At 43.4% G+C, this 13062-nt stretch overlaps 1 protein-coding gene across 5 annotated transcripts in view; it reads left to right on the forward strand.

Moving 5' to 3' along the window:
• Window positions 1-13062, forward strand: part of SDK1 (sidekick cell adhesion molecule 1) — a 388047-nt gene that overhangs the window by 327317 nt on the left and 47668 nt on the right. For 4 of the 5 annotated variants that reach the window (XM_048320697.1, XM_048320699.1, XM_048320700.1 and 1 more), the window contains exons 32-36: window positions 1390-1493; window positions 3548-3618; window positions 8156-8291; window positions 10156-10215; window positions 12240-12341. In XM_048320697.1, coding sequence (XP_048176654.1) covers window positions 1390-1493; window positions 3548-3618; window positions 8156-8291; window positions 10156-10215; window positions 12240-12341 — 473 coding nt within the window. The remainder of the gene's footprint in view (window positions 1-1389; window positions 1494-3547; window positions 3619-8155; window positions 8292-10155; window positions 10216-12239; window positions 12342-13062) is intronic. The other variant, XM_048320702.1, reaches the window with a different exon arrangement.

Here is a 13062-nt window from a genome sequence, read left to right on the forward strand (position 1 = left end):
ATTATATCCTCAGCAATACTGGTGTAATTAAAGTCTTTGTAACATCAGCAAAAGTAATTGAATGTCTACAAGCAGGTACTTGTTTTGCTGTCCATTTCCTCTGTTGACAAACCAGTAGAAATCAGATTATTTCTAAAAGGCCATGATCTTCAGAAGAATCAGGTATTCCAAGCATTCAAATTTTTCGGGTCTGCTACTAAAAGCATCAATGGCTGTGGTATATGGCAGCTCACTGGTCATGTACCAGTATCTCTCCAGTAAAAACCTGTACTTGTAAAAACCTTTACTTGTAAAAAACTTGTAAAAACAGGGAAACCATCTATGTCACTTAGAGTTTACATTGGCATGACTGAAAACAAAAGCTCAGAAAAGATGATTCACATTATTCAAGTTGCTGTAGGTAAGTAATTCTGTCCTGATAGGGTGGCACTGCTGAAAGTGATTTTGTCTTCCCCTTGCTAAAAGCACTTTCCCGCGTAAGTCCAGAAGAGTCGTGGATGTGAGAGTGCTGCCCATCAGAATGCATTATCCTTGATGTTTAATCATTCCTTACAAGTAACTTGGATTTGTAGGCAGTGTTACATCCTCCAGTGGATGGTTACACTACCAATTAATTAGTGAAGTCCCCCGTAAGTTACAGCTCTGCATTTCAAGCCTCTACCTGTGACTCCAAAGGCAGCCTCCCCTTCACCTCCCCTGCCAAGCTGAGACAGAAGCATCTTTGCAAGGTTATGTCAGCTGGAAATCACTCTTTGCCTGTCTTAAAGCACCACATACATAAAAGACCTGCAGGGAACCTGTTGTTGCTGTCTTTATTAAATAATCCAGGTAATGGCATTAATTTGGGATTCAGCAGGAGTGAAATGCCCTGATCAAGTGGTGTGGTGTAGGGGATTAGTCAGGAGCTGGCACTCTGAATTCCAGTGCCTGCTGTGCACTGGCTGACCCTGGGCATGTCTCCTGCTTCCTCCCCACCTGTCCTCCTCATCTGTGCTCGGGGGATGGCCCAGATGGCTTTGGAGGATCTCAGCAAAGCACCTTGAAAGCCAGGCTTTGCACAGCCATGCAGAGCTCAGATAACAAGACCCAGTCGTGGGCTGCTCCATGAGCTGCAGCCTCATGTCTGTTTTCTGGTGCCCAATTCAGTGATGAATCCAGGAGTGTTCCTGGGAACTCAGGACAGGGGACATCTGGGAAGGTGCTGATGGCAGCAGGGGTGGGAGCACCTGGGAAGCTGGGGGGGACTGCAGAGAAAAGGCAATGGGGAGAGGAGACAAACTGCTCAGTGGCTCTGGCTGGCAGTGAGTGGGTTCTCTTCAACTCTGTAGAGGCAAGTTGTGGTGAGGGAGGGAGATTTCATCCCTCAGCTTTATTTTCCCCATTCCACAGCTTGAACCCATTCACCTCTTACAAACTGCGAGTGAAGGCCACCAACGACATTGGGGACAGCGACTTCAGCGCAGAGACAGAGGCGGTCACAACCCTGCAGGATGGTAAGGGAGGAGGAGAGGCACATTGGGGGCATCACTGAGGGGTGGGGGCTCCCCAGGGCTCCTGGACCCACTGCAGGGTGTTCTCCGTGGAGACTGGAGTGAAAACCAACAGCCAAAGCAGTTTTGTCCACAGGAAGTTGACGCAGGTAGCAATGAGATATGGCCGAATTAACAGGCAGCCCTAAGTGTCCTGCTGTGCCCTCTGATAATGAATCATACTTTCAGGAGTCTCAAAATGGATTTAAACGTCGTTTGATTGGCTTCCAAACTCTGCACTAACCATTATCTTTGCAGAAATTGAATAATTTACAAGAGAGCATTAAAAATAAATGTAGAACCCTGCATACATTTGAAGAAGTTTCTTCAACTGTTTTCCCCTCACAGTCCATATCAGTCTGCAGTATGGCAAAATTGCTGAGGTGTAAGTAAGAAAGAGTATGAAACTCCTGGAAACATGAGCATTTAATCCTGCAGATCAGGACTAATAAACTGTGAATGACATTGACAAGGCTTTTATTTTTAGCCTTAGAGATCAGCTTCTAATTCCTTGATTGTATAAAGTCAATGCCTGAATGCAGAAGTAGCTCTGATGTCTTGAATGGAGAAGAGAACTCTGCAAAGTAGGAAAAGCATCAGTATGTGCTTTTACCCTGGGAAATTGGGTATTTCTGGGATACATACATGGATAAATATATATATATGGGTGTTGTGAGGTAGGGGTCAATCTTTTCTCCCAAGTAACAAGTGGTAGGACATAAAGAAATGGCCTGGTTGCACCAAGGGAGGTTTAGATTGAATATTAGGGAAAACTCCCTCACTGAAATGGTTTTCCAAGCACTGGAAGAAGCTGCCCAGGGCAGTGGTCGAGTCCCCATCCCTGGAGGGATTTAAAAGCCATGTACATGTGGCACCTGGGGACATGGTTCAGTGTTGGGCTTGCGAGTCCTGACTTAATGGTTGATCTTGATGGTCTTAGAGGTCTTTTCCAACCTGAATGATTCTATGGTTATATATATATAGTGCTAGGAATTATCCAGGATTTCCTACAAAGCAAGGAGTGACGAGTTAGAAATGACACTGAGATATAATAGGAAGCCATTTTGCAAGGGAATGTGATCTTGAAATCAGAAGAACAGAGGATAGAGCTCAGGAGCGTGGGAAGTTAAGCAGGAACCCAATGTAATACCTGACTAATGTGCTAAGCAGCCCCTTAAAGGCATCCTGGCTCTCCACCTTCCTGCACAGCAGCTGCAGCAGGGTCGGTGCAGGCTGTAACTGATGATAATGAGGCAGCACTCACTTACTTTTTCAGAATTTAAAATTTTATTCTAAGTTCTCTTTGAATTTAGCTCCAGTGGATCCAGAGTTGTGCTTGGCCTCCTCACAATACCACAGGGGAAAAAACTGTGAAAGCTTCTCACCTTCTCAGCAAACTGAACATTTATTCTGCTGAGCAGCCCCGGTGCTGCCACTTGAGCGTTGCACTGTGGAGGGCTGTGAATTCCTGATAAGCCTTTGCTTCATGTCTTTGAGCTGCTGTGGAGTGTCTGGGAGTACCACAGCCTTGGACCCAGGAAGGGGTTAACCTGTGGTAAATCAAGGTGTGCTGACTAAAGTAATGTGTGACTATGAGACACAGACTCCTAAATTCAAGGTGGGCTTGCCTCAGCTGTGGCAAAAAATCTCCAGAAAAACCTGGGAGCAGTTTTCTCACCCTTTGGATCCTTCACACAGCTGGTTTAACTTCCTTACGAATGGGCACCCGGTGGTCTGTGAGCAGCTGGCTGCTGCAGCTTCCTCTAGGTTTATGCCCTCAGCTTTTCTTGGTCCTGCTCAAGCTGCCAAGGCCACAGGTAGAGCAAGAGAAGTGCCTGGCTTCTCCCTGGGTTGCAACATCCACATCCACCATGCTGCTTTTGAGACCCACCACGTAGCAGCTGGGATGGAAGATTTCCTTCAGCAGTGAAGAAAAAGAATCTGATGAGCGAAAGAGAAGCTGCCCCTTTTCCACCTTCTTGCTGTAACTGCTCTTGTTTCCTTTTTCTCTTGTTTAGTTCCAGATGAACCACCCAGTTCTGTGTTAGTAACTCCCCACACGACTTCCTCTGTCCTTGTGCAGTGGCAGGTAGGTAAAATGAAAAATTCTGATGTTCCTGTGAACAATTTTTTGGCTGCTTTGACTTGTTGAATTTAAGGGTGCGTTGCCAGGGACGTTTTCTTGAGCTGGAAGTATTGTACTGAAGTTGAAGGACTGCAGCTACTTCCTTATTTGCCTGATCTAGATAAGTTTTAGTGATGGAGATTTCTGGCAGTTGCTTTTACTTTGTGCCCCACTGTAGCCATGTCCAAGATCGTTACTTGTCAGATTCTCCTGTCCTTTTGTTGATATCCATAGCTGTGCATCTCTACACAGAAAACATTCCACGGACCGTGGTGTTGGTAAGATCAGGTAATCAAAAGCTCACTCTGGCTCACATCCTGCACAGCCTCCTCCTCCTGCTGAAATGATCAGAAGCCTGAGATCAGTGCCTGAAATCCCATTTGTACCTCTGAGGAGCTCCACGTGCCCTCTTGGCTGTTTGAGAGAGAAACACTGAGATTTCTTCAGAGAAGAGAAAGGAAGCTTGGGCTCTCCACGATCTCTCTGGGTTGGATAGGGAAGTATTTGTGTCAAGTCTGCATTTTATATTGGCATTTCCTCTGCCTTCCTTTATCTTTCAATCCCGGCCTCCCAGGACGTGCAGGAACATTTTGTGACCCAGTGCCTGAGGCTTCTTTTTGCAGAGTGGGCATTAACAGAGGGACCCCAGTGGGGCACTGCACATTATCCATAACCCATCCTGGAAAGCCTCTGCCCACCCTGCTCCCAAGACAATGTCCCCCACACATAAAAAGGATGGCTTTGGACAGATTGCATTATAGTGAAAAATGTACATATGCATTTACAGTACAGATGGGACTCCTTGCATTTTTGGAAGAGAAATATATGGATGAGGGTCTGTTTATTGCTGTGCAGCAGCACTTTAAAATCTGCCTGGCTGTGCTGCTGGGTGCCTGGCCCCAGCTCACACAGGCTAATCCTGAGCAGCAGCATTGCTTACAGCATGTTGAGCAAATAGGAGACATGTTGAGCAGCTTTACCAAAGGAATTATGGAGAGATGCAAATCTACCTCCTCACCTACGAGAGCCCCCAGCAAAGGGAAAAAAAGTACAGAAAGAGAGGACAAAGAGGATGTGGAGCACGATGGACCACGGAAATAAACATTCCCCCAGCTGACTGATTACTGGTGTGTAGTTAATGTGAAATAGGTGGTTGTTTAGGTAATTGGATGCTTTTCATTTCATGAAAGTGAAATGGGGTTGTTGTGCCAGAGCCATCTCAAGGGAGTTGTGGGCGATTATATGTCATTACCACATGTATATTAATAGGTCCTGGTAATTCAACCGTACTATATTTTTCAAATAAACAAAAATCTTCAAGTCCCACAATAGCCTCCAATTAAGAGGAAGTTTCACAGCAGTGTCTAAGAAATAATGTAAACTGAAAACAGCAGTCAAGTTAAATGGGAGAGTGGATTTCCAAGCAAAGCTAAATTTTTAACTTTGAGCTGTGTTAATAATTCACAAAACAAACTCTCGATGCATTATCTGGGCTTTCAGCTGCTTGGTCTGATCAGTCCATTATTTTTAAATTTAAAGGAGGAAGAAAATAAGTAATTTCCAGTGAGGTCTCTTGTATCAATAATGCAAAGTTATTTCAAATGTTCTGGAGGATGTTACACTTAACATCAGGATCATGTACTGTTCTGTGTCTACCTTAGAAATAACAATTATTCAAACCTACATTTCAGTCTTTATTTATTTATTTATCTTTAAACAGCACAAAAATGTTTCTCTTACTTCTGTACAACATTATGGGCTGCCACTCATAACCATTTTACCTATTTCAGCAGATCCCCCAGGCTTTCCTACAAAATCCTAAATAATCCATTACATCAAAAGCAGAGTTTTGTCCGCAGAAGACAGATAGGAAGGGGAAGACCTGACCTTTTAGCTGAGTACCCTTTTCAGGAAAGAATTATCAAAGAGAGACAGTTTGCAAGCTATTTATTTTCTGAGCTTTCCTGTCCTAAACCTCAAGGAAAGAAAAAGTGGGGAATCACATGATAGCATAAGGAAACAATGTTTGCTGTCATAAAATCAGTGTTAGACCACAATGAGATATTAAGTTTTACCTGTTAGGCAGTTACATGGCAGAGCAGGGAGCCACAGTCTCCTCCTCAGCTTCAGCAGGATTTTCCTTTTAGGGTTCTGCAGGATATTCCACTTCAACTTTTCTTTTTTATTTTTTCTAAATTAAAAAAAGTTTATTAGTAATTAAAATAGGAAAAGTCAGAGGGAGGTGAGGACACTGCTGTGCTGTGGAGCCCTTCTCTGCAAGGGCACCATCAGGGCTAAAGCAACTTCAGTGCAATACAGAAAACAGAAAGTCAAAAGATTGGAAAAGAAAAACGATCAGGAGAGAGATGCTGATAACTTCCAGTAACCTCATCTCATCTTCTTTCACAGGAGAGCATTTCAGCTGGTCCATGAGCAGTAACGTCATGGGGCAGCCCTGGAGAAACCTGGCACTTTATTTGGTCTATTTTCTTAGTCCCTTGGACAAGGCACTCTCAGCCTGAGACTAGGAAATACTGTTGTACCAGAGCTTGATTTATTTGCCTTGTAAAATGCAGTCGTAGAGGGAATATGCTTGCCCTTTCTAAAATACATCACGGGAGTAAACACCCCACAGGGAGAAGAACAATTTAACCCAAAAGGCAATGTTAGCACAGGAACAAATGGTTAGAAACTGGCTATGAATTATTTAGATTAGAAATTAAACGAAGGTTTCTAACCAAGTGGTGAGGCTGGGAGCAGCTTCCCAACAGGAATACTGGGAAGCTGAAGAATCAGCTCCATTTCTGGTGGAGGTTGTTCTGTTTGTGAAAGAAGTTTTCAGCAGGTGGGGTTCCGCAGTGGGGAGGTCCCAGCCCTGATGATCCTCGAGGTGCCTCACAATCTCTCACAGCATCATCCTCTAATGCAGATGCCAAATAACAGTGAAAGGTGGTCAGGGCTTTGCCAGAGAATGGAGCACAATGATGAGCATGAAACAGTGATGAATAAGAGATCTCCAACCAGGCAGAGCAAGTGACATCTTGGGACAATTTGGGTTGCTTTCAGCATGCTCTGTGCAGGACATCTGCAAAAGAAGGCAGCTTCTTGCAGGAGCAGGTTCTGCCCCTTTTCCTGGTGGCTGTGTAGCTTCTTTATACTCTGGTTCACATCATTTTCTTTTTTGGTTTCCATAACTGCAGTCTTTCTACTTGATTCCTTCAGCCCTCACCCAAAGCCAAGTCCTTGGCACTGAGACAGGACAGTCCTCTCGCTCCTCATGTCATTGTAATGGAGTAATGGAAAATTCATGTCATTTTTGGAATCAGAATGCCAGGTTATTACCAAAGATCTTCCTGCTTTCTGTCAAGATGTCCTTACTTTCTTCATTAAAATTACATGGGGCATTACCTTCTACTATGACAGTGTTTCACACCAGCAGTTAATTTTTACACAATGCTTTTCCTTAGGAAAGTTCTCAAGGCTGGTAGGGATCTTCCTGGATTAAGGGCAAGATCATCATTAAAATCTATTTCATTTATACTTTCAGTCCCTTAAATTTCAGTAAAAGAATCTTTAGAAGATAAATGGCTCAGGGCATCTCTTCTTCTCTGCACTTCTTAGCTTGCATTAGACTCAGGAAAGTAATTTTTTTCCCAAACATGAGGAATCCCTTTGCATGTCTCTACTTAAGCAAACCACCCAGACACAAATCTCCTTTTCAGTATGCCAGCTCTGTTTCTGTATCTGAAGGAGGATGTGAGGGGCTGCTGGAGAAGCCTTGCTGAGGTGTTATTTCTTTGAGTATCTGCCAACATGATACAGAAGGGGAAAAAAGTCATATTTGAGCCATCCCATGGCTGTAAGTGCCAAATTGCTCCGAGCTGTTACAAAGGAGGCCTGGGTTTTCCTCTATGCACACACCAGAGCCCATCACACTGTGACTCCTCTAAATGCCTGTATGAAGTTGTTATTAGGCCTTGTTTTGTCTTCCTAATCAAAGCCAGAACAATTTTTATTATTCCTTTTTATTTGCCTTTTTATTTTCTCATGTGTCTTTCAGTAAAATAATCCCAGATGAAGACTGTCCTGTGATCAGTCCCCAAGGAAAAGAGCCACTGAAGAAATTCTGTCTGTGACAAAATTATTTCTTTTTGGAAGCAGTGAAACACTGTTTGGCTCTTCTAGTGTTGGTGGAAAGCAACCTGCCTTTCCAGGGGGTGCTTCTTTATACCCTTCATCACACCTAAGTTTCTGTGGGCCAAGAAGGAAAGGAGCTTGGCTCTTGGTGTGGATTTTTCAGTCAAGAGCCTTTTGCAATGACCACAGCTTAGCAAAATCCTCAAAGCTGCCTTTAACTTGTGTTTTGCAAACCACACAGCCTTCAGCCCTGTGCATTATTAATGTCTGTTTTCACCCGAGCACAGAGCCACTGCCCCTGCTGATGGATGTTTGTTGCCATGCACATCTTAACCAGCCTGTTCTTCACGTGGATGTCTTTCAGCCCCCCAAAGTGGAGAGTCTGAACGGGCTCTTGTTGGGATACCGCATCTACTACCGGGAGCTGGATTATGACGCCGGGCCTGGGACAGAATCCAAAAACATCCAGAACCCCTCAGCTTTAAGAGCAGAGCTCACACGTAAGCCTATGGTTTGGACCCTAAAATACCCCACAATTGTAATCTGTCTTTACACCAGGCACTACATCCCCTCTTGCTCCATGGCAATAAAATGTAAGTCTAAGAGTGCTGGGAATAACTCAGATTTTACACAATCAGCCCGAAGATGCTGAAAAATGCAAGTAATTTCAGTGTGATCAGCATTGTAATGGTCTGTACTGATCTCTGCCAGCACACTGGAACTGATGGTCTGTCCCCCACGTACCCCCTGATTTCCTGCTTTCCACTCCCTCCAGCTCATAATTACCCTGGTACACTTTGTTCTGCCTTCAAATGAGAGTCACTTCATTTTCCTCAACTGGCAACTTTTTCCTTCCTTGCTATTTTCTCAATTGTTTTTATAATTGACATTTTGTTTTTCTTTTTACGGTATGAGGAAACAGCTGAGGAGAATTTTTAAATGGAACTTTTATAATTTCAAAGTGCTTGTCCATATTTTAGAAGAAAATAGCGAAGATGAGCAGGAATTTTTAGGTGCCTGCTTTCCATGTGAGTCACTGGGATTTATGGCTCACATGGGAAGAAGGTGGAGAGGGAGAGAAATAAGAGAAAAAAAGAAAAGGCTTTTTAGATAAAGGCTAGAAAGGAAATCAGAGGGAAAAATAGGCAGAATAAGATGATGGGAGGCAGACAGGTGAGCACTCAGTAGCTTGAGAAATAAGGTCCCGCAATGAGATGCCCTCATGGAGGGACCAGCTTTTGTCCTGTTTGATGTCACTGGAATATTCAGAATAAGATAATACCCCAAGAGCAGCAGAATAGGGTTGAGTGAGACAATTTTAATATCTTACATCATCTGCCATGCTTTCCTGAACCCATAGAAGTGATTTCTACAAAAGCAAGAGTGAATTTTAATGAGGGTGTGGGGTAAGTGGGTGCTTTAAATGTAACATAAGCCCCTAACTCTGACTTCACTTACGTGGTCAGAGCTAATGAGACCCCTCAGACTATGCAGCTTGAACCAGGACAGGGTAGAGATGTAAAGCTCTTGCAGGTGTAGGAATGCAGAAGGGTTTTTCTCAGACAAAAACTGAATGACTGACTGTGTACACGAAAAAATGAATTTGGATGCTCTCACAAGCCGGAGAGCCTGTGAAACCAACCAGTTTTCTCTTTTTCCCTCTTCTTGTCTGGCCCTGCAGCAATGTTCCTAATCGCTGCAAAGGAGAAAAAATGAGCTGTACCTCCCCAGGGAGTCAAGAGACAGAAAGGGGTGGAGAAATGTATTTTAAGATAAATTCCCCTCTTTCTCCTTATAATGCTCACCTTAGAACACCTCTGTTCCTCACTGACCCACGGTTTTGCACAGCTTAGCGTATTATTACAATTCACTCACAGCAGGAATATTGAATTCTTTAAGCGAAACAGTGGGAAATCAAATTCACACTTAAAGAAACAGGTCCTGCCCTGATGTAAGTGTTCACTTTGTGGCCCACGTTCCAGCTCTGTCCTCTGCAGCTCTTCAGGTTTTGAATTTTGCATCTCGAGAAATCAGGATGTAATGCACCACTGAGAGCTTTTGCCCCTAGAAATCATTTCATTGTTACTCATTTGTTCTATTTAATCTAAAAGTCAGAACATTTTTGTGTTGTGTATTTGTGAGTTCCTCTGTTTGAGGAGGAAGTGAAACAGCCCCATGTGAGCGAGATGCTTTTGATGTGTTACGAGAGAGTGATGTGATTTTATTGCCCTAGAAGATATAGTCCTAAAGCTTAAGCTGTGTCTGGGTGTGCTGCCTCATTTGCCTCTGTCTCTGCTGTACATCATTTGCAATAACTATTTCCTTGCACTGTAACAAGCTTTCTGCTTTGCTTACCCTGAATAGCCCAAAGCAGCTTCAAGACAGTGAACAGCAGCTCTGCATTAACGACGTATGAATTAACACGTAAGTGCACATTGCCTTTGGATGAGGCTCTTTGTAATGGTTCAAAATACACCATGGGCAAACTCCTGTGGCTCTCCTCCGTGGATCCAGCAGAAATCAACACAGATTAATGATTCTGGCTTTCTCAAGTTTCTTTTTCTTTAAGCCTTTGCTTCCCCTACACCCAGAGACATCGATGATGCAAGTAGGTAGCTGTTGTAAAAATGTGGCTGCTGGGAAGGTAAAACATTATTGACTGTAACAACCCAGTATTGCTGATGCCAAATGAATTTTGATTCACTTGCTACATATTTTGCAGTCCATCTGAGTTTAGCTGTATCACATCATTAGTCCTATGATTCAAGCATTGCAATGCTCGGGCATTCCATGGAGTACAGGGCCAATTTAGAAAGGGCCCAATGAATTTATGTGCATCTCCAGAGGTGTTTTCAATTGGAAATGAATAAAATAACATTCGACAGAGTTAAAAGGCAAGTTGCTTTGTGGTGATGATGGTTCACTAGATAGGTTTTGCCCAAGGCTTTTGAGTCACAGATTGTGATGAGCTAAAAAAAAGAAAAAATGAAGCCTGATCCCCACTGAAAGTTGCATGCATGAACTCTCGTGTTCCATTTTCTTCCACATCCAGTTAACACTAAAATCTCCCTTGTGACTTCTCATGGCAGAAACTGAAGTTTCCCTGTGCGAGCTGCCCAGTACTATACGTGTGTATCCTACTATTGGTTGGTTGTTTATGAACTCAGCACTGTTATTTCTGATTTGCTTGCTCCATGTTTTGCAGTCCGTCTGAGTTTAGTGATATCACATTAAAAAATTAGGGATGTATCAGATATAATTTACAGTGTGCCCGAGACTGGGGAATGATGCTGAACTCGCAGTCAGATACTGGAGCACAACACTTACAAACACTTCTGTGACACTGAAATTAGAAAAACTTGTCTAATTAGGATTTTTTTAACCTTACCAAACCAATGGCATCCTGTCAGCCCCTGAGTTAAGGGGACTCTGATTTGTAGATAGCAAGGAAAATTATTGGCAAAGGGAGAAATTTGGACCTCTGGCCATGCGTGTCTTAATTCAATGCTCATTTAAATAGGGCAATTTATATTATTGATTGCTCTCTTACTCTAATTTCCCTGTTAAGTATTGTAGATGATAAATATATCTGTTGGGATTGATTCTTTCATCCTGAAAATGCAAAATCTGAAACTGCTCAGGCGCTGCCTCCCCTAATGACATTGATGTGATTCTGCTCCACCCTCGTTGCATCTGTTAATCACCCACAAACAATTGGGTTTTCTGGATTTTTTCACGCTTCTCTCACTCTCCCACCTCATCTGTCAGAGTAGTTTCTCTATGTCAGCAAACAAATTTGTTGCCTGGTAGCCAAATGGAGTCCAGCCTTCGAATTCTCCTTTCTCGTTGTGATTGATGGACAGGCTGTGGTCACGTTGGAGGAGAAGATACCCATGGAGTACCCGCAAAGGGGCTCCAGGTTCCCCACTGCAGGTCTTGCTCTGCCCCTGCTTCAGCTGTGCCATTCTAGAGCAGTGCAGTTGCCAAATGCCCCCCTCTAAATGAGCATTCCAGGGATTAGGCAAAAGCTAGGCAGGCTCTTCCCTACCAGTGCACATCAAAATGAGACCTCATGGTGACATTCAGAGCCAAATCCTGCCATTTTCTGTCCTTAAGAATGACCTAGAGATGTTGCTCTAGGTAGTTATCCATAAGAAATGGGTATATTCCAAGAGAGATCATTATTCCTCTAACTGGAGCAACACTGTGAGGAAACACAGGAAAATCCTGCCATTTCACCACAAATATCTTTCAAAATGATGCAAATACTGCTGTGATGTGTGAATCCAGGAAGGACTGAAGTAGACATTGCACTATTGTACTGTCCTATTGCCATGTTTCCTGAGAGACAAGTCTGGAGCTGTAGAGGTGTTGGAGTCTAAAAGATAGCTGTAATACAGTATAAATGATAGTATGTAATATTAATATATAATATTTTACTTTTTTAGAGTTGAAGAAATACAAGCGGTATGAAGTACTAATGACAGCATATAATGTCATTGGTGAGAGCCCTACCAGCACACCAGTGGAAGTGTTTGTGGGTGAAGCAGGTAGGTGAAAAGAAAATTAGTTGATTTCCCTTTTTTTTAAGTACCAGCATGGTTTAATATTCTCCAGATAATGTTCAATAATTGTCCAGGAAAGGGATTATTTGAAAAATTCCCCAGTCATTATTGCTGACAGTTTTCTGTAGTTCCCTCTACTGGAATTGGCACTGACAGTTTTTTGCCATTGGAAAACCAGTTGGTCTGCAGGAAGGAGGGAAGAAAGGGCATTTGAAAGAAAGAAAAGAAAATATTTTTGGAGTTGCAGGAGGATGACTGTTCATACCAAATTAGCTTGAGGGAAAAATTGACTCGAGCTAAAGAAGTGAAAAGTGGAGCACAGGAAAGCCACAAGGGAAAAGAAACAAAACTACAAAACAAAGGAGACTTGGAAAGCTGGTTCTTCTATTTTATAACTCTCTGTGTAGAGACACTGCCTGGCAGCACACCTGGCTTTAGTTTTGCGCTCTTGAAGTGAGGAGACACCGTGCCTGGTTTGATGCTGGCTTTGGAGGCAGGTGTCGGCTGCTCCCAGGAACGTGCAGACTCTGTCACTGCAACCAGCCCTGCAGAAGCTGAGGGTCAGTGGCACTGTTCAAGCCTTTGCTTACTCTGGATCTGGTGCCTGAGTCCTGAGATCTGGTGCCTGAGATCATTTTAAAATTTCCCCACGGGAAGGCTGGAGGTGGAAATCAGGACAGAAGAGTTGACTTGAGAAACGGGTGGT

Source organism: Corvus hawaiiensis, chromosome 16, assembly GCF_020740725.1.
Source record: "Corvus hawaiiensis isolate bCorHaw1 chromosome 16, bCorHaw1.pri.cur, whole genome shotgun sequence".
Classification (NCBI taxonomy): domain Eukaryota; kingdom Metazoa; phylum Chordata; class Aves; order Passeriformes; family Corvidae; genus Corvus; species Corvus hawaiiensis.